Source organism: Macrobrachium nipponense, chromosome 15 (genome assembly GCF_015104395.2).
Source record: "Macrobrachium nipponense isolate FS-2020 chromosome 15, ASM1510439v2, whole genome shotgun sequence".
Classification (NCBI taxonomy): Eukaryota; Metazoa; Arthropoda; class Malacostraca; order Decapoda; family Palaemonidae; genus Macrobrachium; species Macrobrachium nipponense.
In genome coordinates this window covers 23695058-23722995 of record NC_087208.1, presented here as the reverse complement: position 1 = coordinate 23722995, position 27938 = coordinate 23695058, and the positions used below count along the sequence as shown (strand labels likewise).

At 39.2% G+C, this 27938-nt stretch overlaps 1 protein-coding gene across 2 annotated transcripts in view; it reads right to left on the bottom strand.

The window, feature by feature from the left end:
* The window catches only part of LOC135227032 (ATP-dependent RNA helicase TDRD9-like), a 564113-nt gene that overhangs the window by 213984 nt on the left and 322191 nt on the right, over nt 1-27938 (bottom strand). For both annotated transcript variants that reach the window (XM_064266821.1, XM_064266820.1), the window contains one exon: nt 16990-17152. In XM_064266821.1, coding sequence (XP_064122891.1) covers nt 16990-17152 — 163 coding nt within the window. The remainder of the gene's footprint in view (nt 1-16989; nt 17153-27938) is intronic.

Here is a 27938-nt window from a genome sequence, read left to right as displayed (position 1 = left end):
TATGTCTATAAATAGAACAGAAGCAGAGGGCAGTCATTGGATAACAGATCTCCATGGCTACCAACCAGCCAATCAGGTGTTAGTTATACTGAGGCTCAACTTACGAAAAACTCGAGATACGAAAGCGGACACGAAAAATTTTACTGCTCTACATACGAAAAGTTTTCAAGATACGAAAGGTTTCTGAAAGTCCGAGATTCGCCCGATAACAATTTTGAAACTCGCGCCGCCATCTTAGTTCTAGTAGACTCTCCACCATCCTCCTGCTCTCCCATTGGTTCCTGATGCTAGCCAAGCCATGAGATCCTTCTCTCCTATTGGACAGCATCCCTCCCATCATGCATCTTACGTGGTGGCGTGCCTTCGCTCGGCCACTTTGCACCTGAAGCTTTATCGTACGCATGCGGCATTCGTTCGGTCCAACGATTTAGTTTAGTATCGTAAATTCGTTAGTGATTTCGTTGTGCTACTTTATCGTGTTGCGAGAACCTAATTAGTATACGTAGTACATATGTAACTTAATTACGTACAGTACATATAGTCATGGGTCCCAAGAAAGTTGCTGAAGTTCACAGAAAGAAGAGAATGCTTTCTATGGAGATCAAAAATGGAGATAATAAAAAAGTATGAAGCTGGCTTGCGGTTAAGTGTGATCGCTAAGGAATACGGCCGAAATCTGTCGACGATAGGCACCATCCTTAAGCAGAAGGAAGCCATCAAAGCAGCTACACCTTCCAAGGGCATGACTATTTTGTCCAACAAAAGGAGCCATGTGCATAATGAAATGGAAAGGTTACTTCTTGTATGGATAGAGGACAAAGAAATCGATGGCGATACAATAACCGAGACGGCAATCTGCCAGAAGACCAGCGCTATTTTCGGCGATTTGATTGCCCAAGCCGAAGACGACGGCGGAGAGGGGACATCAACGGCAACCCCAGAGTTCAAGGCTTCTCATGGGTGGTTCGAAAAATTCCATAAACGGACTGGCATCCATTCGCTGGTGAAGAAATTGAAATTACGTAAAGTATAAAAAAATAAAAAGAAATGTAAAAATAAAAAGACAAAATAAATTTTAAGTTTTTTGTAAAGTTAATTGTTACAGATTTGTTAATGTGATTTGTTAATGTGTACGTATCTGCCATTTGTCCTCCTCCTCCTCTGCCGCCACTTTCGGAGATAGCCAAACTCGAAAGGCAAGCTTCCACATTTTACGTTACAGTAATAATATTTCTTGTACACTAATATACACTTTATTTACAGGTTTTGCATTTTTAGTCTTAATTTAGGTATTGAATGGTCCAAATTGTTTATAGGTCAATTTACCTTTATTATGAAATTTACTGGGGTGTTTTTGGAGGGCTTGGAACGGATTAGCCATTTTACAAGTAAAATGTGGTCCAAGATACGAAAAACTCATGATACGAAAGGCGCCTCAGAACGGATTAATTCCGTATCTGGAGGTACTACTGTATATATATATATATATATATATATATATACAGTGGTCCCCCCGTATTCGCGGGGGATGCGTACCAGACCCCACCGCGAATAGTTAGAATCCGCAAATGTTTGGAACCCCTATAAAAATGCTAAAAACAGCCTATTTTGTTAGTTAACACTTATGAAAACCCACTAAAAATTTTCATACTTGGTTTTTTTAATAGTTTTATCACAAAAAATTATATTGTTATGATACAATAAAGTTTTATACATACTTACCTGGCAGATATATACTTAGCTATTGACTCTGTCGCGCCGACAGAATTTCGAATTTCGCGCACACGCTACAGGTAGGTCAGGTGATCAACCGAGCTGCCGCTGGGTGGCAGGAATAGGAACCATTCCCGTTTTCCATCAGATTTTTTCTAAACCATCTGTCTCCTGAGGGGAGGATGGGTGGGCAATTAATTGTATATATCTGCCAGGTAAGTATGTATAAAAAACTTTATTGTATCAAAACAACAATATCAGTATACATTCAACTTACCTGTCAGATATATACTTAGCTGATTCACACCATTGGAGGAGGGTAAAAGACAGCTAATAACTGATTTAAACAGAAATCACAACATTCGTTGTAGGTAATAATTAAATAAAACCTTGGTTCCTACCTGTTTAGACTGAAGACTTCATGATTAATAATCAGGAGTTTGCTTAGTCTCAAGAGCCTCAGCGAGAAATTGGTCTATTGCTAAGAGTTCTTGTAGGTCAGCCAAAGGGGTCTTATCCACTTACTTGGCCGATCCTATTAGGGCTATGTCAAAGGGTTTCAATCCACTTATATGACAAGAACCTTTTTTCTAAGGAGCACAATACCGATCCCGATCACCTTAACCTAACACCATGTTATTTCTAAGATTGCAAGGAATCATCCCTGAACCCCTTGCAAACAACCAAAAACCTCAACACAATTATCTCACACATCACTTAATTACGAAAAATATAAAATCAAAATTTTAACTTCTTGTACAACCCCGCCTTTAAGACCTATTCAGAGCCTCCTACTGGCAAAAGCAACGGCCACCTGTGCTACGTCAAGTGCTCATGCCAGCAGAAAACCTCGATACCGTCTCAAAAGGGAGGTTCATGTACGGATTTTAGACAAAGTCTTTAAATACAACTCCGCTTATGAGGCACATTCGCAGTTCCTTACTGACAAGGATAATGGCCGCCTGTGCGACAACTAGCACCCTTAACAGTAGTAAACCAAAAACCTGCCTCAAGGAAAGGGAAGATTTACGTACAATCAAAGACACAGTCTCCTACAGTATAGCCCATCCTGTAATATAAACTCACAGTTCCTTACTTATACAAGGCAATGGCCCCCTATGCGACATCTAGCCGTCATGCAAGAAGAAACCTAGAACCTATCTCAAAGGTACAGTTTTGCATAAACAAACTTAATATTATCAGTTAAGGATCGGTATGCGTCCCTAGTCCCAGCACTGTATCTGCAGACACAAAAGGACCCCGAGAGAAGCACTTTTCATAGGTAATCCTAACATCTTTAAGATAGTGAGATGCGAATACCGAATTGCATCTCCAATAGGTCGCATTAATAATATCCTTCATAGACATATTCTTCTGGAAAGATAATGACGTTGCCACAGCTCTTACCTCATGAGCTTTTACTCGCAGTGACTTTAAGGAATCGTCTGCACATACACTGTAAGCTTCCGTAATCACACTTCTAACAAAATATGACGACGCATTTTTGGACATTGGCCTTTTCGTATCCCGCACCGCGCACCATAAACTTTGTTTACATGCCCGTAGCTCTTCTTTCTTTTTAAGATAGAACTTAAGAGCTCTAACTGGGCATAAAGTTCTTTCAATTTCGTCTCCCACCAAAGTTGAAAGACTTTTCACTTCAAAACTCCTTGGCCAGAGTTTCGAAGGGTTTTCATTTTTTGCTAAAAATAAAGTTTGGAAAGCACAGATAGCCGCGTCTTTCTTAAAACCCACTCGAGAATCTAGGGCATGGATTTCACTGATTCTCTTAGCGGTAGCTAAGGCTGAGGAAAATACACTTTCTCGTCCAATCTCTGAACGAGGCACGGTCGGGAGGTTCAAACTTTTCTGACGAGAGGAACTTGATTACTACATCCAGGTTCCAGCTTGGAGGAACTGAGGATATAGATTTAGAGGTTTCAAACAATCTTATTAAATCGTGTAAATCTTTATCTTCTGCCAAATTCAATCCTCTATTTCTAAAAACCGCCGAGAGCATGCTTCAGTATCCTCTTATGGTAGAAACTGAAAGATGAGCTTCCTCTCTCAAAAATAACAGAAAATCTGCTATATTGGTCACAGAGGTATCGGAGGACGACAGTTTATTCTTCCTACACCATCTTCTGAACACATCCCACTTCGATTGGTAAACCCGAATAGTTGACGATCTTCGGGCTCTAGCAATTGCTTTTGAAGCTTTGCTTGAAAAGCCTCTCGCTCTGACCAATCTTTCGATAGTCGAAAGGCAGTCAGAGTGAGAGCGGGGAGGTTTTGATGGTACCTCTTGAAGTGGGGTTGTCTGAGAAGATCTATCCTGTTTGGAAGAGATCTTGGGTAGTCTACTGTCCATTCCTGTACCTCTGTGAACCAATCTTGGGATGGCCAAAACGGGGCGATGAGTGTTAGTCTCGTCCCTGTTGATGCAACGAATTTCTTCATCACCACTCCTAGCAACTTGAATGGAGGGAAGACATAAGCGTCGAGTCCTGACCACTCCAGTAGCATGGCATCCACCGCTATCGCTCTCGGGTCTTCGACTGAGGAGCAGAAGTTTAGATCTATCCTTTTTGAAAGGAATGTCGCAAATAAATCTATTTGTGGCCTTCCCCACAGGTTCCATAGACTTTGACTAACCTGCTCGTGTAAAGTTCACTCTGTGGGGAGAACTTGATTTGTTCTGCTGAGCCTGTCTGCTCTCACACTTTTCTCCTTTCACAAATCTGGTTAGGAGTGTGATGTTCCTCTCCTCCGTCCATGACAGCAGGTCCCTCGTTATCTCGTAAAGGGAGAACGAATGCGTCCCCCCTTGTTTTTTTATATAAGCCAATGCCGTGGTATTGTCTGCGTTGACTTGGATCACTTGATTTTTTACTTCTGATTCGAAGAATCTCAGTGCCAGGAACACTGCATATAGTTCTTTGGCGTTTATATGCCAGTCCTTCTGTTCTCTCTCCCATCTGCCCAACCCTTCTTTTGCCCCTAAAGTCGCTCCCCATCCCGTCTCTGAAGCGTCTGAGAACAAGGTTAGGTTTGGGTTCCGAACCTCTAGAGACACTCCCTCGTTCTTTTTTAGCGGAAGCAGCCGCCACTTTAGGTGTTTCTTCGCTTATAATGTCACAGGAAAAGTGTCCGACAGACGTCCCTTCTTCCAAGTCCATGATTGTTTTAGGAAGAATTGTAGTGGTCGAAGATGAAGTCTTCCTAGGGACACAAATTGTTCTAGGGAAGAAAGAGTCCCTAGAAGGCTTAGCCACTCTCTGGCTGAACTCTTCTCTTTCTTTAGAAAGGACGTAACTTTCTGAATCCCTCGCAGAATCCTTTCTTGGGACGGAAAAACCCCAAAATCCCGAGAATTCATCTGAATCCCAAAATAGACTAAGTCCTGACTGGGGATCATCTGCGATTTCTCGAGATTCATGAGTAGTCCTAATGAATTCCTCAAATCGAGTGTCTTCCGTAGATCCTCCAAACATTGTTTCTGGGATTTTGCTCTTATTAGCCAGTCGTCTAGATAAAGAGAGACGTTTATGCCCTCCAGATGTAGCCATCTGGCCACGTTCCGCATCAGGTACGTGAATACCTGCGGAGCGGTGGAGAGGCCGAAGCACAAGGCCCTGAACCGAAAGACCTTTCCTTGTATCACGAACCTTAGATACTTCTTCGACGATGGGTGAATAAGAACGTGAAAATAGGTATCCTGCAGGTCTAGAGAGACCATCCAGTCTCCCTTTCGCAGGGCTGAAAGCACCGAGGCAGAAGTCTCCATCGAGAACTTTTTCTTTTCTACATAACGATTCAGGATGCTCACATCCAAGACTGGTCTCCATCCCCCCGATGCCTTTGGTACTAAAAATAGGAGGTTGTAAAACCCCGGGGAGGAAGGCTCCTGAACCTCCTCTATTGCTTCCTTGTCTTTCATCGCTATCACCATCTGAAGAAGTGTCTCTCTCAGCACAGGGTCCTTGTACTTCGCCGACAGTTCCTTCGAAACTTTCGACAGAGGTGGTTTGTCCTGAAAAGGTATGATGTAACCCTTTTCCAAGACTGCTAACGTCCAAGGGACGGCTTTCCTTATTGCCCAGGCTCCTACAAAGTTTAGGAGTCTGGCCCCTACAGAAGTTTGGAGGATTTTGCTGCTACTTTGTTTTCTTAAAGGCCCGAAAGGAAGACCTTCCTTTCTCTCTATTGTCTTCCTTTTTGTTGGAGGTCGAGAGGTGGAACCTCTCCGAAAGGGCACTACCGGAGTACGAGTAGTCTTCTTAGCCACTGAAACCGCTGGTCTTGCTTTCTTGGTAGACTGAACCATGAGATCTTGGGTTGCTTTCTCAGCCAGCGACTTTGCAATATCCTTCACCAAGAGAGAAGGAAAAAGATGCTCCGATATAGGAGCATACAAAAGGGCTGACCTCTGTGAAGGGGACACGGCTTTGGTCAGGAATGAACCTAACAACGATCTCTTCTTCACTACTCCAGCACCGAACAGAGATGTCAATTCTCCCGAACCGTCTTGAACCGCCTTATCCATACAGGATAAAATACTATGTAGAACTTCGGGTTCCAAAACGTCCGGTTCTTTCGCTTTTTTGGCCAGCACTCCAAGGGTCCAATCCAAGAAGTTAAAAACTTCTAGTACATGAAAAAGCCCCTTAAGGTGCTGATCCAATTCCGACATGCTCCAATAAGCCTTCGCTGAGTTCAATGCCTGCCTTCTTGATGCTTCGACTCAGCTAGAAAAATCAGCTTCTGCTGTAGATGGTAGCATAAGACCCATCGCTTCCTCCGTCTTATACCAAATTCCTTTCCTCCCTCCGAGTTTACAAGGAGGAGTGCAGAAAACGGTTTTCTGAGCCTCCTTCTTCACATTCATCCAGTTGTTTAATGATTGAAGAGCTTTATTCATTGAAATAGCTGGTTTCATTTTTAAGTACGAGGACGACTTAGGAGTCTTCGTACTCGAAAACAAAGATCTCGGAGAGGGAGGAGCTGCTGGGCTTAGGGAATCTCAAAACTCTTGAAGAAGCAGAGACGCTAATACTTTGTAATTGGATACGCCCTCATTATTCGGGGTTTCTTCCTCCGACACGTCTTCCAACTCCATCATGGAAGGAGAGTGAGCTCTTATATGGGAATCTTTTTCCTTAGGAGAGATACTCCTAGAAGGAGAGAGGCTAGCCGATCTAGAAGCTCTCTCTTTCCTATCCAATAATTTCTCTTGAGACCTTGAAGTAGAAGCCTTCGATGTACAAGGTTCTCTTTGTGGAGTTCGATCCCCTTTATTCTGAATCGGGCTCCTATTTGCAGGAGAATCGCTATTCGAAGATATTACATGCCTCAATAAAGATCTCCTCCTAGCAACTTCCAGCTCAACTTGCATTCCCTTATCAGCTGGCGCCTCGCGCGCGGCTGGCGCTTCGCGTCTGGCTGGCGCTTCGCGCCTGGTTGGCGCTTCACGCTCGGTAGTTTCCTTTGATACACTTTTCCTACTCTCAAAAGGTTGTTCTTTATCAATAAATCCATCTTCTTGTCCTGATGTTGGTTTGCGCTTGACCAGAGCCTCACGCCTGGCTGGCGCTTCGCTCCTAGGCTGACGCCTTGCGTCTGGCTGGCGCTTCGAGCCTGGCTGGCGCTTTGCGCCTGGTTGTCTCTTCGCACCTGGTTGCCTCGCGCCCCGAAAGCGCTCCATGAATTCGTAATTTCGTGGGTCTGTGAAAGACAGGCTCTTCATCCGAAGAGGAAACTTCTTTCCTGGGAGGTTAATAATAAGGTGTCCTCGATTTCTTCACTGGAAGATACTTATCCTTTCTTCTGGGAGGATCTCGGGAAAGAACCCCGACCAGGGAAGCAATGGACTCCTGCATATCTTTCAATATCTTAGTTGTTTCCTCCCTTTGATCTAAATGAGTTATAGGAGAGGATACCTTCTCCATTCTCGACGACTTAGCGGGAGAAGGCAAAACTTTTGCTTTCTTATTTTCCGTCGGGGAATCCTCCGAAAAACGTTCTGGACTCGAGTTAATTCCAGTTTCTTCCCATATCCTCTTCAGGGGACGAGAATGATCCGATGATCTCCATCCTCTTTTGGGTGACGAATTCTCGGATGAAGAAAACATTCACGAAGAATGCTTTTTCTAATGCGCTCTTTGGCAGTCTGGGATGTCACAGAATCTGCCGAAGAGACGTCTGACTGGTGGGGATTCTCCACAACCTCCGTACGCTTTTGACATTTCTTCTCCTCTGGGCTTGGGAGCTTGAAAGAGGTCTAGGCCTGGGAGCGTTGTGAAGCCAATCAGACGCCTCCTCCACTTCACTGGGGACATTCACATCACTTTCCACAGCACTAAAATTTTGCTTACCTTCTATGGCAGCCATTTTACGCTCCATTTTCATAAGCGCTGCTTTAAGGCTTGCAATCTCCGAAGCAGAATCAGTAGGATCTGCATTAGGAGAAAGTCCTGAAACATTAGAAGGAGCATTCATAATGTTAGAAGAGGGTACATAATTACTCACCAATTCACTCGAAGAAAGAGAGCTAGGCTTGGTTTTGGAAGAGGACTTCCTTAACCGGTCTTTCTCTAACTTCTTCAAATAAGAAGTTAGAGACTTCCACCCTTCAGCACTCAAACTCTCACATTCACGACAAGTGTTATCGATCGAGCATTCATACTTCCTACATATTCTACAGACAGTATGAGGATCAACTGAAGCTTTCGGCATCCTCACCTTGCACCCTGCATTCACACACATTCTCACTACACTTCCAGAATCAGACATCATAATGAAAAATCCAAGCCAAATACCAATAACGGTCCACAATAGCGTATGCCAATACAACGATCCAAATACGTCACCAAAAGGTCCAAAACGAAGATCAATTGCAATTCAAAAGCGAAATCCAGCCGGAGATACCAACAACGATGTTATTAGTATGGCCGACAGAAAAAATATGATGGAAAACGGGAATGGTTCCTATTCCTGCCACCCAGGGGCAGTGCGGTTGATCACCTGACCTACCTGTAGCGTGTGCGCGAAATTCAAAATTCTGTTGGCGCGACTGAGTCAATAGCTAAGTATATATCTGACAGGTAAGTTGAATGTATAAAAGTACATTTTATGATGAAATTGATAACAAAAACCAGGATTTTGTGGATATTTCTCATAGAAAAATACCGCGAATGCGCGAATTTTCCGCGAATAATGCAGGGAAACCTTCCCAAGAGAAATCTGCGAAAGTGAGAGTCCGCGAATCCGGAGAACGCGAATACGGGGGGGTCCACTGTATATATATACACTCTCTCACATACATACATACATCCATAGAGCATCCAATGTTTTGGTTTGGAAATCAGCTGATGGCAAATATGAGCTTGTTCAACACAATTCTGAGCAAATTTTCTTGCCTTTAGTTAGCATAAATGAATATCTAGATACTTGACTTATATGAAACAAGGTTATTTTTCCTTATAGTACGACGTGCTTTTAGGAGGAAATATTACTTGAATGTCTCATGATTGTGAACTAATTTCTTATTTTTGCTAACAGATTATGTTGGCGGCATGTTTAATGAGTAAAACAAGTAAAACAATATGTGATTCCGTTTGCAGTTTTCCTTTATGTCATCGTATTACGAACTTTACGTTATTTTTCTTTTATCGGTGTGAAACCAACAGTAAAATGTGTTCTTTCAAGCACAGTACTTTTGATAAAAATGATTTTATCTCAATTTTATCTACGGCTGTGTTTGATGGCATACATTTACTAGTTTTATCCTTGTTGCAGATGCACAATAATGGTCATTAGCAGCTTGAACAGTTTTCTCAGTTTATAGCGAATAAAGTTATTACATTGAGATATCTCAGTCCTATTCTGCATAACATCATTTATAACTACAATAATAGTGTACTATAGTACGATGATTGACATACAAGCCAAACGGATGTTGTTATCCAATTTTTGTTGTACTTAAAAAAAAAATTGTTTCTCGTTTGGTTGTTCATGGTTGTACGTTTACACAAGAAGTATAACATTAAAACCATACTTTCATAATTCTCTTTTGCTGTTTTTGAACTTATGTAACTAGAAGATGGGATAAAGTTAGGTTATTGTAATTTGGTCTCTCATAAAATCGGATTACCGTAAGACGAATTATCGTAACTTGAACACTACAGCTACCTGTACACCGTATAAAACCTTATTATATCTTTACATACTCTAGACACCCAAAGGATTAAAGCTAGGGTTTTTTTCACTTGACAGTATTTCTATTACTACAGTAGACCCTCGTTAATTCGGACCCTGATAATTCGGATATCGGATAATTCGGTCTATATCCGAGAATGCATATGTTTCCCACTAAAGGCGTTTTCTTTGACGCCGATATTACATCCATTTTCTATGCTGATTGTCTTTGGCGCGCGTTTTTTAATTACATTGTCAGTCGTTGTGATACGAGGTACACTTTAAACATATGTAGTATTATTCTTCAATAATTTCTAGCAAAATGCCAGGAAGAGGTACTCGGAAGCTTATAACACTATCACTGGCCAAGAAACTGGAGTTAATTTGCAAATTAGAAGCTGGAGCTACAGTAAAAAGTGTTTGTGAAGAGTACGGTGTGAAGAAACAGACTGTGTCAGACATTCGAAAAGCTAAAGATAAACTCCTTGCGTTTTCGTTAAAATACAATATAAATGAAAGCCGTGAAAATTCATCTCTTGGAAGTAGAAAAATGATGCAAGTTTTTAAGGATGAAAATGTTGAAGAAGCAGTAACAAAATGGTTTGTACAGCAACGATCATGCGGTGTAAATGTTCGTGGAATTGCCATTCAAGATGCTGCTCAAAAGTTGGCAAGACATATGGGAATTAATTATTTTAGTGCTAGTGATGGGTGGCTATGACGGTTCTGAAATAGGCATGGACTTTGTAATAGTGTTGCATGGAGAAGCAGGCAGTGCGCCCGTCGAGGAAGTTGAGCCATTTAGGCAGAAGCTGAACAAACTGATTAAAGATGAGGGGCTTTTAACCTCCCAAATTTACAATGCCGATGAAAGTGGTCTTTTTTGGTATTGTATCCCCAAAAATACGCAGGTTTTTAGAGATGAAAGAGATATTCATGGGGAGAAAATGAGCAAAGAAAGATTTTCATTCTTGTACTGCGCTAACGCCGATGGCCTACATCGTTTACCTCTTGTTGTGGTGGGTAAGTCTAAACGCCCGCGTGTTTTGAAAGACTGTATGAACCATCTTCCCGTTGTTTATTACAACTCAGTAAAGGCTTGGTTCAACATCGACATTTTCAAAGACTGGTTTTTTAAACATTTCTTACCAGCAGTGCGGAAATTCCAAGAAGAAGTGCTAAAGATTTCTCCTAAAGATGGGAAGGCTTTGTTAATTTTAGATAATGCCCCTGCCCACCCAAGTGAATCAAGCCTTGTTAGTCATGATGGGAAAATTAGAGTTCTGTTTTTGCCACCCAATGTCACCTCCCTGATTCAGCCAATGGATCAGGGTGTAATTTATTCATGTAAGAGACTGTACCAGCGTAAATATCTTGATGAAATGTTGTGTGTCATTCAAGATGAGAATGAGACTGATGTTAGAAGAGGCGAGAAAACGAAAGCAAATATCAAGAACTATAACATAAAAGGGGCCATATTCAATATTGCAAATACTTGGAAAAAGGTGAAAACAACATTGGCCAACGCATGGAAAAAACTTTTGTACAATAAGGATGTTGAGTATAACTTTGAAGGTTTTGAGCCAACTGATTTTCATAGTCTGTTTACAAGAGCAGGGGAACAAGTTTCTTTGGATGATGTAAGCGAGTGGCTAGAAGAAACAGATGGTGATCCAGACCATCACGTTATGAATGATGAAGAAATAGCTGATGAAGTTCTTAAAGGTGACGGAGAGCAAGTGGAAGATGATAAGGAAAAGGATTCTGATGTTCGAATTCCCAAACTTTCAGTGGTTAGAGATGCCCTTGACACAATTATTACATACATAGACTTAACAGCAGACGAGGAGAGCAACCTGTTTTACCCACATTTTAGAAGTGTATGAGGGATATTATCATTCGAAAGCAACACAAACAAGGAACGCAGTTAAAAATTGATTCTTTTTTTCGAGCCAGTTGTCTCTTCTCAACCATCAACCATTCAATCTCCTGACTCTCCTCAACCATCAACAAGCTTTCAGTCTCCTGACTCCTCAAACATCAACCAGTGATGACGAGTGATGTGAAGTTTACATAAAAACTCTTGAAGGTTATTTTTGTAATAAAAACTTCTGACAAAAATTTTGGTTTTTGTTTTATAATAACTTCGATTGAGTATCTTTTTGATTTTTTATATAAAAACTTTTCTTAATGTTATAAATAAATTCATAATTCAGTGTTAACAATTGCTTCATTTTCATACGTCTTTTATTTTATTAGTTTATGGCTATGCGATCAGCTGTTCGGTCGCTGTAACTTACAAATTGACGATAGTCTTCGTCATGTTTAGGTTTTCAGAAAAACAAAAATAAATCTGATCGATTAAATCTAATTTACAATGTATAACAGTATAACTTTATGTTATGAATAAATTCTCAATTCAGTGTTAACGATAGTTTCATTTTTATACGTCCTGTTTATTTGAAAGCCATTGTCATGTTTTGGTTTTCATAAAAACAAAAACAAACCAGCGATAAAATCTAATTTACAGTGTACTACAGTGCTTTCATGGTTTGTGGGTAGGTTTATAACAGCTGATATCTTTACAGGTGAGTACGGTACAGGGTATCTTATTTCTATTTGTCTTACGATTGGTTACTATGGTAGGCTAGGCCAGCCTAACATTCGTCAGGGTATTTAGTTACATAAACACAAAATATAAATAAATACAGTAAATATCTTACTTGTTTACATGCTATGAAATATCTTACTTGTTTACATGCTATGAAGGTAAGATAAATAAAACAAAATAGCCTTGGTAACTTTACTTGTCTCTCGTGATTGTTTACTATGTTAGGCGGCTAGGCCACTCGGTTAAGTCGGTTAATCGGCATACTCGGACATCCTTCCCCCCATGTAGTCCGAGTTAACGAGGCTCTACTGTATAATGTAATGTACAGTAAATTCTATAGTACTATACTGCACAAATATAATTTTACTTATTGCGCCACTGCAGGATTAAGGCGCCCTTTGACTGGTCTAGGGTGCTGTTAACTGGTCTAGTATTCCGAAAGGTGTGCGGCGGCCGTAGACTTTAAAATCGCTTAGCGTCGTCGGCCAGAAATGGAACCCTGCTGATAATCGAGGGCTGCTTGTATATAGTTTAATGATAACAATATTTGACAAAAAAAAAAAAAAAAAAAAAAAAAAAAAAAAAAAAAAAAAAAAAAGTATAAAGCATTTTATATAAAATTTAGCTTTCAATATAACATGTAGCATAAAAAAAGTATAAAATCGTACGTAACCGCAGTGACGTTACACCCAGCTGACTTGAGATTGAGCAAGGGAGCGTTGATATGTTGAGGAGAGGAGAAGAGAGTTAAAATATTACTGTATGTATGTAAAAGCAATAATAATTCACATAAAACGGTAATTTCCCAATAAATTTAATGTAATGATAAAATATGAAAACAATCAAATGCAATACAGAAAAAAAGTCTTAATTGAGCCAGTGTTCAATGCGCTAAGTGAGTCAGTCTAGTTGAACAATATTAACAAAACAGTAAATGAAAGAACAAAGCTTCTCACAATAAAATTTAACACAAATGATAAACAAAATCATTCGTCATTGCGGTGATACACAGCTAAATTGAGGTAGAGGGAGGGAGCGTATATACTTTTGAGGAATAATGAATGAATTATTTTAAGTTATTGTGCTTCGTGGTAGTTGAGGAGAGAAGATACAGTAAAATCTTTACTATAATAAGTACGTAAAAGCAGTACCAATTCTCATAAAAAATAAAATTTTATTTCACAATAAATTTAACACAAAAGCAATACAGAAAAAAAAGATCTTAACCCTTTAACGCTGAAGGGGTATAAAAAAAATCGTCTCCCGTATGCCGAGGCGGTCTCGGAGTGAGCGCCGAAGCGGAAAAAATATTTGTTTTCAAAAAATCACAGCGAGCTTAGTTTTCAAGATTAAGAGTTCATTTTTGGCTCCTTTTTTTTCATTGCCTGAAGTTTGATATGCAACCATCAGAAATGAAAAAATATCATCATATATAAATAATGTGATATATGATAGCGCGAAAACAAAATTTCCTATATAATTGCATTCAAATCGCACTGTGAGCAAAACGGTTTAAGCTAACGAGTTAATTTTTATTGTTGTATTGTACACTAAATTGCGATCATTTTTGTATATAACACATTGTAAAACAATCAAAGCAACACAGAGAAAATATTATCACAAAATGATGCATGAATTCGTAACGCGCGGACGTAAAACAAATGTTTTTTTTTCTAAATTCTCCAGAAATAGAAATATTGTTCTAGACTTCCAATTTGTTTCAAAATGAAGATAAATGATTGAATATTACTATACTGTAAGAGTTTTAGCTTACAATTACAGTTTTTGACCATTTCGGACGAGTTAAAATTGACCGAATGTAGAATTTTTTTATAATTTTTTTTATATGCAAATATTTCAAAAATGAGGAAAGCTACAACCTTCAATTATTTTTTTGTATTCTACATGAAATTGTGCACATTTTCATATATAAAACTCTATGAAACGCCTAATATGAAATGGAGCAAATATTACGAGAATGCGATGTACGCATTTCGGAGATTTGCGGCGAAGAATCCACGCGCGAAGGGAAGGAAGTTTTTTTTTTTTTTAAATTCACCATAAATCTAAATATTGTGCTAGAGACTTCAAATTTGTTTCAAAATGAAGATAATCAAAATGAAGATAAATGACTGAATATTACTAGACTGTAAGGGTTTTACCTTACAACTGCGTTTTTCGACTATTTCGGTAGAGTCAATGTTGACCGAACGTGGTTTTTTTCTATTTATCGTGATTTATATGCAAATATTTCGAATGAGAAAAGCTACGACCTTCAATAATTTTTTGTTGTATTGTACATGAAATTGCGCACATTTTCATATATAAAACTTTATGTAACGGCTAATTTAAAATGGTGCAAACATTACGACACTCCCACGAACAAATTTCTGATTTTTTTCGGAAGAGTTACCGCACGGACATAAGGAAAATGTTTTTTTTTTTTTTTTTCATAAATTCACCATAAATCAAAATATTGTGCTAGAGACTTCCAATTTGTTGCAAAATGAAGGTATATGATTGAATATTACTTGAATATAAGAGTTTTAGCTTACAATTGCGTTTTTCGACCATTTCGGTAGAGTCAAAGTTGACCAAAGGTTGAAATTTTGGCACTTATCGTTTTTTATATGAAAATATTTCAAAAGTGATAAAAGCCACAACCATGGGTTGTTTTTAGTTGTATTTTGCATAAAATTGCACACAATTCCATATATAAAACTTTATGTGACTGCAAATTTAAATTGGTGGAAACATTACGACAATCGCACAAAAAAATTTATCGGAGGAGTTACCGCGCGGAAAAAGTTTTTTTCATAAATTCACCATAAATCGAAATATTGTGCTAGACTTCCAATTTGTTGCAAAATGAAGGTAAATGATTGAATATTACTAGAATATAAGTGTTTTAGCTTACAATTGCATTTTTCGACCATTTCAGTAGAGTCAAAGCTGACTGAAGGTTGAAATTTTGGCACTTATCGTTATTTATAATAAAATATTTCAAAACTGATAAAAGCTACAATCATGAGTATTTTTTTTTGTATTCTACATGAAATTGCGCACATTTTCATATATAATACTCCATGTAACGGGTAATTTAAAATGGTGCAAAAATTATGTCAAAGTGACAAAATAATTTCTGAGATGTGTCACCGATACTTTTTAGTGCGATAAGAAAGAAATTCGCGCTTGCGCGCCTGCGTAAGGATTGTAAACAAAACAACGTCTTGATCCGTGAGCTCCCAGCATCCCCCAAGGCGCGTGATTCAAAAGTTTTCGCCTGGTAGGCCTGTAAGTATTTTTCCGTGAAATTTTTAAAATTTTTTTTATCGACGTACCATACGTCCAATCGGCACCCAACAGACAATTTATTGTACGTTTAATACGTCCAATCAGCGTTAAAGGGGTAATTGAGCCAGTGTTCGGTGCGCCGAGTGAGACAGTCTAGTCTAGTTGAACAATATTAACAAAATAGTAAATGAAAGAACAAAGCTTTTGCACAATAAAAATTTAGCATAAATGATTAACAAAATGATTTGTCATTGCAGTGATACACACAAACTTGATGTAGAGGGTAAAGAGACAGTAAAATCTATACTATAATATGTACGTAAAAGCAGTACCAATTCACATAAAAAATTAAATGTTATTTCACAATAAATCCAATAATGATAAAAAAAAAAAAAAAAAAAAAAGAGAGCTTGCTTGAGTCAGTGTTCAGTGCACTGAGTGAGACGATAAAGAGCGAGAGACGAGAGGAGAGGGAAGAACGGCTCTGCTTTCCAATGACTTATCAGCTGATCTCGGATGATTGTCCGCCCATTTCTTTCACTTACACTCGATCTGACCAAATCACTTTTATTTTTATTACAGTAAAATACCAATCTAGTGGGAATTGCTTTTTATGATTTTTTACTACTGTAAAAGTAACTCATGCCCTGTAATAAACAAACTGGCTCCGCTTTCAGCTCCTGAGTGTCTTCGATTGTTTGTTGAAATGGCTTCCTTGTGAAAAGTTATTTTATCTCTTTCCATTTCTTGCATTCTTAACTTATTTATTATTTGTTTGGAAAATCCTCACGCTTGTTTAAAAAGTTTGCCGTTTGACAACAGGAAGTTGATGTATTGTCCAGATTCCCTTTATTTCTTATGGGGATATGTTTCATATTTTCAACAAATCATACTTCAAACAGCCTTCTGGGACAGATTAAGTTCGAAGTACGAGGTACTACTGTACTTAAGATTTTTTTCAAATTGTAATTGTGATTAAATAATTTTTTTGATAAATTAATTTTTATTTAATTTTGTTTGATAATTAATTCAACCAAAACTTTAAACTTATTTGAAATCTTGAATATATGGCTATTATCAAATCATAAAAATACACATTAACCAAAAATTTAATGTTTTAAAATTTTGAATAACAATTATGAATTATCAATTCCTAAAAATAGCCAAACACTTACCAATAATAATTGCTTCTCTCTGACATCCAAACAGGTGTCCCATTACTATCAATTTTGCAAGATGAGGGTCTACTGGTAGCATGGCTATCACTTTCCCAAGATATGTTAAGTCACCATCCAAACAACATTCTCTACCTTTGGATTTTATGGCTAAAGCTCCCATCTGTAAAGAAAAAATGTAATCATATTTTTTTTATATAAAGTACATATACAATACTAGGACTGCCTTCTTTAACATGAATAAATTACTTAGTACGACTTATGGAGCCATATATTTTGCAATTTTCTAGAACTGATAATACTCACTTAAAGCAAAGACTTTTTTTTTACTCAGTTGTAGGTTATTTGTTAATAAACTAATTAGTAACAAATTTCCTACATGTTTGCTTTAAACCTATTAATAAATTAATAATTTGTCATTTGTTCATATGTGGAACAACCTTTCGGTCATAACATTATCCTAGGAAGACTCACACTTGGAGGGAGGTATGAGAATCCTGAACTCACTGGAGGTTTGGCACACCTGATCATTCTTCTTATAAATGAAAATTTTAAGGAAGGACCAAAGTCCAACGGTTTTAAATAAAATGTAATGTCCAGATTTATTGCATGAGTATATGGCAGTCAAAGAGAGCTACTGTCAGTGCAGGTGATAGTTCTAATTCATAATAAACAGGTGATAGTTCCAATTCATAATAAACATGTTAAACTGGACATAAGTATTCATCTCTTCTGAAAAAGATACATAAAACACAATGGTATTAAGTTTTAATAATAATCAAATGTTTTGGGACATCATCAGCAAGGTTTTCCAAGATTAAGGGGGTCAATGTTTTCCCAAGTGAGGTGCAGTTCTACTTCCAATTTTTCTACTGTGTCCTTGCTATGTAATTATCCTTTTATTATAGTCCAAAGGTTCTCCATGGTATTGCTGTTGTGGCGGGACCACAAGCAAAGCAAAGAAAGCAAGCAATCTTCCCCCAGTTACCATAGTCGTACTGGCTGACAAATTTTCCCACAGCCACACTTTCCCCTTTACGTTACTATTTACACGCAAGACAGTTGGTTCAGCAAGGAAAACAAACAAAACTCCCATATTCACATACCATCAATGGCTGACTTCAGGGCTAGACGCTGTGCAGTCCGCTGGATATAGGCTAGGCTAGTCGAGAGACAACCATCGTCGAGAATCACAAAACAAACCAATTGAGTACTACAACCATACAACAACTTAACAACAAATCACTGCGCAGACGAACACCAACAGCTCGAAACAACAACCAACAATCATACAACTTGATCCCAGCACAACAAACTTCCAACACCAACACTGGCCCCAACTGCCAAGTCACAGACACCAAAATGCACAACCAATACAACCAACCTCTTCAACTTCACCGCAACAACTTTACAATGTCAAAACCAATCAAATCACACAATACCAACTGATCACCAATGGATAAGACTGCTGCCAAACCAACTATTTTGTACCAATACTGTTCCAAGACTAGCTCACTTCTTACGACTCTCATAACTACTCCTGCCACTAATATACTCAGCAACCTCTCCAACAGACAAGCCAGACGCTTACGCCACCATCAAACCACTCCTTATTATCCATCCACCAGTTACGATCTCTCTCTCTCTCTCCCCGCCCGGAAAAACCCATACCCACTTACATAGCTAACACGAAACACGACATATCAAACACATGAAAACGAAAACTCTCAACCTAATGATACTCTTACTTAATTTCTCGCTTGCTCTCTGTCTCTCTCTCTCTCTCACGCAACCCTCTGTCTCTCTCTCTCTCACGCAACCCTCTCTCTCTCTCTCTCTCACGCAACCCTCGAAGACGTAGTCAAATGTACCTACCATTACTGTCTGGTGAGTTATCTGGCTAGTCCTCAATGTAATCAATGTTGCTATCAGCAAGCCACTTCTTACAACTTTGCAGTATGGCAAGGTGCCCCATCTAGCTGAATAATCTCTGCTCTAGTTGCAGCAACACAGTCAGCAAAGTTGTTCTTAAATAACCTTAAATACACCTCCTTAGCAACTGTTTCATCTTTAGGTAGGATGATAAGCACCAGGTCTTCAAAGAGCCGAGGTGCTGAGGAGCAAGGACAAAAGGCTGACTGGAAGAATAACTACAAGTAACTGATGCATGTACACCTCTTCACAGATGAGAGCGCTGGATCAATGAGCAGAGGGCCTTCTGGAAGAACATCAACACAGAGAAGTTCTGGAAATGCTGAAATAAGTCACGGAAGTTTGAATGACAAGGAGACAACAGCCTACGCTGAAAACATGTCCATGGTCATGCAGAATCAAATTCATTGTAACGTTAGTTAGGGAAAATTAAGATAGATATAGAAAAAGAGAGAGAGAAATCCACTGATAGACAGAATCAAAGGATAGAAAGAGAGAGAGACATCCACTGATAGACAAGAGAATAAAAGAACAGAGAGAGAGAGAGAGAGAGAGAGAGAGAGAGAGAGAGAGAGAGAGAGAGAGAGAGAGGAGAGAGAGACCTACATCTTGTTCGGGTTGCCCCAGGTCCCTCAGTGTGAGGCACCTCTAATGTCTACCAGAGAGTTGCTAGTACATCTTCCGGTATATTTTGCATCTTCCAATCTTGGATGGTCTGGGATGCAGTTTAGATATTTGTCGAGCTTATTCTTAAACACATCTATGCTCACTCCTGATATATTCCTCAGATGAGCTGGCAACGCATTGATAGACGCTGCATTATCGATGCTGGTGCGTAGTGGATTAATGTCCTGTGTGCTTTCCTTATTTTTCCTGGTATAGTTTTGGGCACTATTAATCTACCTCTGCTTGCTCTTTCTGATATTTTTAGTTCCATGATATTTTCTGCTATTCCTTCTATCTGTTTCCATGCCTGAATTATCATGTAGCGTTCTCTTCTCCTTTCTAGACTATATAATTTTAAGAGAGAGAGAGAGAGAGAGAGAGAGAGAGAGAGAGAGAGAGAGAGAGAGAGAGAGAGAGAGAGAGAGAGCAACGGAAGTGTTCGTAAAAACCCAAACATGAGAAGTGTTTATTGGGCTGGCGACAAAGTAACCCAAAACAGGTACACATGTTTACTGAACTGGCGACCCTTAATTAAGTGCATTCGTTGCTTTATTTTTATAACCTTTCAACTCCCACTGGAACCAGTACATTTCCGGTGATGTCATTAGTCACACCCATCAAGGGAGGTGTTAGCATTAATTTCCGCCCTGAACAGGTGGGACAATGGCCATGATGAACGCACCAACAGAAAAGGACCTTCCCACTTTTGGGAGGGATATCTCTTTGGAGGATGTCTACTGAGTGGAAGAAGGACATATTAGGAGCAGAATGCCAAGAGTGAGGTGGCAGGCCTCTCTCAGATACCATGGAGAATAAAAAAAAAAGGCACAAACATCAAGACTTTACCTCTACTTTCAAGATACACTAAAGTTGTACTTTACTGTATATTTTTATTAGTGTGAATGAAGTATGAAAAACAACTATGTTGTGCCTTTCAACCTGCCTGAGACTACAAGAATCTAGAGAATCAACCTACACTAAAATAAAAGACAAAAAAAAAAATTTGAAAAAATAATCCTTGCATTTGTGACTGCTGAGAACAAGTAATACCAGCAAGTGCATGATAATATGATCAAGGAGGAGGAGTTCTAAAAGAAAGGTGACTAAAATTACGGATGTTTGAACACTGAGTTGACAACTGTCCTAGGGTGGAAACACATCCATGGTTATGCAGAATCCCTCACATACATCAAAATAAAGAGCATCATTTGTTTGGCTGAATGCCCTTGAATCACAGGAAGATTATCGTCAAACATGGTAATGTCCTTGGATACTATCTGGAACCATGGTGACTAAGTCACGAACATGAGTGTGTCACAGCGACAAAGCCTATGCTCGAAACAGGTCCCTAAACGTCCAGACTCTCTCACATCCAACGAAGGAGAGTACATCAACTCTTTGTTCAGAACATCTGCTAGAATCTTCCCGGATCCTTCTATCTAGAACTATATGGTGAGAATCATAAGCTTGGAGTTACGAAAAACCAAGCGAGCTGCTCGAGCCAAGCATCCCCCAACTCTTGGATTTCCGAAGTTACCAAGGAACTCGGACAAGTTACCATGTCACGTAAGTGATGAACATTGATTATTCCCTCTACCAGAGTCCATAGAAACATGGGTGGGGAGATACTAATTTGGGGGAAAACTTGTATCAGTGACACAAGTTATCTCTTCAACTTACCGTATCAGAGGAAACTGCACAACTAGTGCTCTGCACTGAGGTGTCTCGGAGAGAGACCCATGACACAAAAACAAATCCCAGTCCATAGAGACAAAAGAGAGCACCAATAGAAGGCAATGGCAACGATGGCAAAAGGATTCTATTCTTCCACTTTTACTGCAATTGGAGAGCCTCACCATAGTACACGTATGTGTGAAGAACAGCGAATAATCCCAAAAATCCTGATGACTGGGATAGCGGATGACAGGTGGCACTCTTGAAACACAGTTGATCAATTGAAACTATATCGACATAAGAGCTAACCATGATATCACGAAACCCATCTGTGACGTCATAGGAAAAGATAACTCTTACAAAAGCAGAAATTACTATGTGCAAGAGCAGGCTTAATCATATACTTAAATAAAATTATGATAAGTTCATTTCAAATATATGACAAAAGGGGAATCAAAAGTGATGGGCATCAGATAAAGCAGGAGGCGGCTACACCAGAGAAGCCGCCCAACTAAGATTGGTACCCTAGAATGACGACGTAAACTGCAAATCTAAGTCTGGAAGAGTTGGAAGAGGTACACCAATATGTGAAGTGGCAACACTGGGAAAGTAAACAGAATGTAGAGGGGCTCACAGGATCTGAGCAGAACACACCACCATTCAGCTTCGTGGAGAGCAGTGGGGCTAGGAACTGTCACGCAAAAAGACAGGGAAGTCCAGGTGTACAAATCCTGAACAGTAGGGCCTACAAATAAACAAATAATATGCCTTCCCCCTCAGGAAGGGAAGAACTTCCCACCCTGAGAAAGGAACAACATGGTGCTGCCACCTTCCTGCCTGAGGGGGGCAATATTCCCCTCAAGAGAGACTGGGGACTATTATACATAGAAATGACAAATTTTTGATCAATTTGTATTTTTCATAGCTAACAAACCTTCAGTCTTAACAATAGGATAATCTTCTGGTGCCAAGCTGGAAATGGTTAAAAACAATCAAAGATTGTAAAACAAGGAATCTGTGGCACCTGGCAACTCATGAGTATACAAGGTGGATGTTGGTCACTGACCAGGTTTGGAGCCTCGTGATGCACCAGTCTTTCTTCAATTGCCTTGGAGAGTTGTGTATTGCTTTGCTCTCCTTTACTCAAGCCATTTTTTTCTTTGTAGCCTGTGCTTTGTTTCATTTTATATCAGCCAGAAGTTCCATGGACGTCAACGTTTTTAGACAGCCTTCCTTGTTTTTGGTATTCGACCTTCCTTGGGACAGATGCAAATTGCAGTAGATACGACTTTTCCTGTGTCTCGTCGTTATGAGTGTTGTGCTGGCCCACCTCCCAGGAAGTATTGCCCCTTCAGGGTGACAAGGACCAGTTACTTTTGCTTTTAGTATTTTACTTTTGTTTTATTAAGATATTTCAAAACAGTTGTACTGATATTAATGTTTTTATGTATTGTTTTATACTCTCACACATTTCTGGGGACTTTGTAATGTTTTAGTCTTTAAGAATGTGTGTTTTGAGATGTTTGAGACGTAAGGGTTTGTGTTGCTGACAAGTTTGTTAGAATTCGGCTGATTGGCTTAGGAGTGAATTACCACACTTCTTCAACACAAATTTTAATGGCATACAATTGTGATCTTCCTGTCTGCTTGCAGGGCCAGTCGTGATTGTCGTCTCACCTCTTTCCGTCATTTTGGTGGGGGTGGGGCGTGTGTTGTACAGCTCAGCATGGCTCGTCTTATCTTTCCCTCCATCCTCACATAATCTGATTCTTTTAGCCTCTCTCTGGATAGAAATCTGAAATTTTTCCTGAGAGAGAGAGAGAGAGAGAGAGAGAGAGAGAGAGAGAGAGAGAGAGAGAGAGAGAGAGAGAGAGAGAGAGAGAGAGAGAGAGAGATCCTTACAGGCTCTGCAGTTGTCAGCCTGCTTCTCATCTGGAAGTCTGGCAGCAGTGGCAGTCGCCCCAAACTTGGGAGCCCTCTGCTTTGCTCCCCTCTGACATAGATGCCACTTTGCTAATTTTGCTTGGTGTGTTTGTGCTGAGAAGTGAAACTTTGGGAGCAGTCAGTACAGTCGGCAGTGTGTTCCTTGCTGTTTTTGCAGCCCCTTTCCTCTCGACCATACAGTGTTATCATGCAGGGATACCAACCTTACAAACTGCTTTAAATATTTTTACCTATGATGTTTGACTTGGTAACCTTTTGTTTTTTATATAATTGTAATTGTTTTGCTTTATGTTTTTATGTGCTACACACAATGTTCTCTCTCTCTGTAACAGTAATTTACTGTGTAACATCATAATGGGTATGAGACGTCATGGGTTCTGCTAACTGCGTAGCTGACACTGCATTTGACTGTGGGACGATATCTCTCCTAATTCTTTGACGATGGATTTCCATGGAAATTCTTTGCTATCCGCCATGTGTATGTGTCCTGGGGAGGCCCTACGGATGCTGTAGGAGGTGGTTGTTGGCCTTTTTTTTTTTTTGCCAACTTCGCTTTTATCAAAACCCTTGTTTTGGGTTACCAGTACAAATGCCGTGATGTCATTCTCATACATCTCTGCCTGTGACATCCCCTCCAGTGATGTCTCTCCTCCGCCTGTTACCATGATGTTACTTCCATTGTTGTCCATGAACCCATCATGGTCGGTTATGAACCCATCAGAAATGTCTTCCTGGAGTTGGTTAAATGGATGAACGCTGTGTTTGGTAATAGGTGCCTCAGAGTTCCTAGAAGGAGGCATCATAGGGCAAGACATTTGTTGCCTTTCCTACTCCTCCCGTTAGGGGAAATCAAGACTTGTGGTGTCTTCTGAAAGTGAGAGAGGTGTTTCTCCTTCTTCCCAGTATGGACATGACTCTCCCATTCAAGTACGTGAATGTGTTCCAGTCCATGTTGATCTCCACTCGTATCACAGTTCTCAGGCTGGTTCTTCACCCCCTCGGCCTGTGCGAATTTGTCGCATGATGAGATGTCTCCAATGAAGGGCAGAGGGTAAACACGGCCATGGATCATCACTTGCCCGTGTACGTGATGAAAGTTCTACTCTTGCCGTTCATCTTCAAGTTCTACTCTTGCCGTTCATCTTCCAAGTCAAGTTGGGAAACCTTAGGTATGAGTCATCTTATCCCTGACGTTTCCACTCATATCACTCCACAAACGGCTGTGAATGTGGTTCACTGCTTGTCCATGTGGTTGACCGCCCTTAGGCAGGAGTGATCTCCCTAATGTTCCCACTTGTATCGTTCCATATCACACCGCCATGTGAGTGTCATCACTGCTCTGTGTATGTAGTTCATCGCTCGTCCAGTACATGATTCATCACACCTCCAGCTGCTCGACTTGTCATTTCATCCAACGTCCATATATCAACGTCCATGGTCGCACCCTGAGCAACTCTCAATGCTTCCTAAGACAAATCAATTTTAGGAAAGGAAGGAGACAAGGCATCAATGGACGACGAAGCAGTGGGAATAGGCCTAGAGGAAGGGGAAGCAGAAACGTCCACTTGAGGAGGAGAGAATCGTTCCCCAAGATGGGAGCCTCGAATTCCTTTTTAAGCTCCTCCTTGTAAAAGCTGTAAGGAGTCTGTCTTTGAGGAAGCCAAGAAATGTGAACATGGGAACCTTGGAAGGCCAGGATACAAACATTAAGGGGATCGGCTGCCTAAAAAATATGAAACATATTCAATTTGCTGAAAAAAAATCTATGGCTTCATAGAGCATTCAAGAATGTGTCCATGAAGTATTATGCTAAAATTTGCCTTACTTTTCTAGTTATGGCCTGAAACGTAACAATAACTTTATACCCACAAAACACCAGTAGCGCAAATGATTTAGTCTGGTATAGTTTTTGTGATATATGTTACGAAAACTTCCTTTGAAATGAAATATATAATATCAATAATAGCCTAATTGGTACCTTCTTAGTTATTCCTAGACAAGACAAAGCACGCATCATGAGTCATGAGGCTCAGCGCATGGCCACTGGCCAACAAAAATTGCACGTTATAAGGTCGCATTTTTTCATGCTCGCTAGCCTTGACTGAACTCTGTGTTTTCTGAGGTGTTTTTAGTTTTTCACCATACCTAAAAGGTCCAAGACTTCACTTCATGCCTCTAGAATGCGGAAAAGCCAATTGGATATGCCCATTGAAGAAGTAGAACAGAGAATTCAAGAAACTAGTGCCATAGAGGGGAATGAAGCGACGACGAGAAAGAGAGAGGCCGTGCAGCAAATGGCGCACGCTATGATCTCTGCTGACCAGAGACCAACCACATCCACCCCTAATCGTCTCTTTAGTCGTTCATCACTGCTAAAGGGCAAAGATATTTTAGAAGAAGAAAGCAGTAGATCGGAGGCTGATATCCCTCTTACGCCGGAGCCCTAAAAATCAAAACGTCTCCCGTATGCCGGGCCTGGTTTGGAGTGAGCGCGGGTAAAGGTGGAAACAAAAATAATTTTTTCAAAAATTACAGCGCGCGTACTTTTGAAGAATTAAGAGTTCATTTTTTGGCTCCTGTTTTGTCATTGCCTGAAGTTTAGAACTGCAACCATCAGAAATGAAAAATATATCATTATCATATGTTAAACAATGCCGATATATGGTAGCGAAAAAAACAAAAAAAAAATTCATACATAATTGTATTCAAATCACGCTGTGCAGAAAACGGTCAAAGCTAAACCAGTTTACTTTTTTTTTGCGTTGTATTGTACACTAAATTGCGATCATTTTGATATATAATACATTGTAAAACAATAAAAGCAACACCGGAAAAATATTATCACAAAATGATGTACGAATTCGTAACGAGCGGACGTAAAAAAATGTTATTTTTCAAAAATTCACCGTAATTCTAAATAATGTTCTAGAGAACTTCCAATTTGTTTCAAAATTAAAGACAAATGATTGAATATTACGATACTGTAAGAGTTTTAGATTAGAATTGCAGATTTCGACCATTTCGGACGAGTTAAATTTGACCGAATGTCGAAATTTTAATATATATATATATGGACATATTTCGAAGATGGAAAAAAGCTACAAACCTTCAATTATTTTTTATTGTATTTTCATGAATTTGCGCACATTTTGATATATGAAACTCTATAAAAGGCTAATATGAAAAGGAGCAAATATTAGGATAATGCCATGTACGTATTTCGGAGACTTGCGGCCGCGAATCGGCGCGCGGAGTGAAGGTAAATATATTTTTCAAAAATTCACCATAAATCACAATATTGTTTTAGAGACTTCAAATTTGTTTCAAATGAAAAAGAAAAATGACAGAATATTACTAGGCCGTAAGAGTTTTAGACTTACAATTGCGTTTTTCAACTATTTCGGTAGAGTCAAATTTGACCGAACGTGGTTTTTTTTTCTATTTATCGTGATTTATATGCAAATATTTCGAAAAAGAGAAAAGCTACAACCTTCATCATTTTTAGTTGTTCTACATGAAATTTACGCACATTTTCATATATAAAACTTTTATGTAACAGCTAATTTTAAATGGTGCAAACATTTCGACAATCGCACAAAAAAAAATAAAAAAATTCTGATTTTTTCGGAAGTTACCGCGCGAACGTAATGTTTTTATTTTTCATAAATTCACCATAAATCGAAATATTGTGCTAGAGACTTCCAAGTCGTTGCAAAATGAAGGTAAATGATTGAATATTACTAGAATATAAGAGTTTTTAGCTTACAATTGCGTTTTTCGACTCCATTTCGGTAGAGTCAAAGTTGACCGAAAGTTGAAATTTTTGCACTTAACGTTATTTATATGAAATATTTCAAACTGATAAAAGCTACAACCATGGGTTGTTTTTTGTTGTATTGTGCATGAAATGCGCACATTTCCCCATATATAAAACTTTATGTAACGGCAAATTTAAAAGGGTGCAAACATTAGGACAATCGCACGAAAAAATTTATCGGAAGAGTTATCGCACGAACGTAAGGAAAAAGTTTATTCATAAATTCACCATAAATCGAAATATTGTGCTAGAGACGTCCAATTTGTTGCAAAATGAAGGCAAATGATTGAATATTACTATAATGTAAGAGTTTTAGCTTACAATTGCGTTTCTCGACCATTTCTGTAGAGTCAAAGTTGACCGAAGGTTGAAATTTTTGCACTTATCGTTATTTATAGAAAATATTTCAAACTGATAAAAGCTACAATCATGAGTATTTTTTAGTTGTATTGTGCATGAAATTGCGCACATTTTCATATATAATATTTCATGTAAAGGATAATTTAAAATGGTGCAATAATTATGTCAAAGTGACGAAATAATTTCCGAGATGTGTCACTGATACTTTTTAGTGCGATAAGAAAGAAATTCGCGCTTGCGCGCCTGCGTAGCGATTGTAAACAAAACAAAAAAAAAAAAAAAAAAAAAAAAAAAAAAAACGCCTTGATCCGTGAACTCCCAGCATCCCCCAAGCCGCGTGATACAAAAGTTTTCGGCTGGTAGGCCTATAAGTATTTTTCCGCGAATTTTTAAAAAAACTTTTTTTGAGCCGACGTATGATACTCCCATCGGCATACGGGAGACATTTTGACTCGACGTTTAATACGTCCAATCGGCGTAAGAGGGATATTATCAACGATAGTGAAAATAAAATGATAATAAGTGAAGCAAGACTTGAAAAATTACTTGAATCACG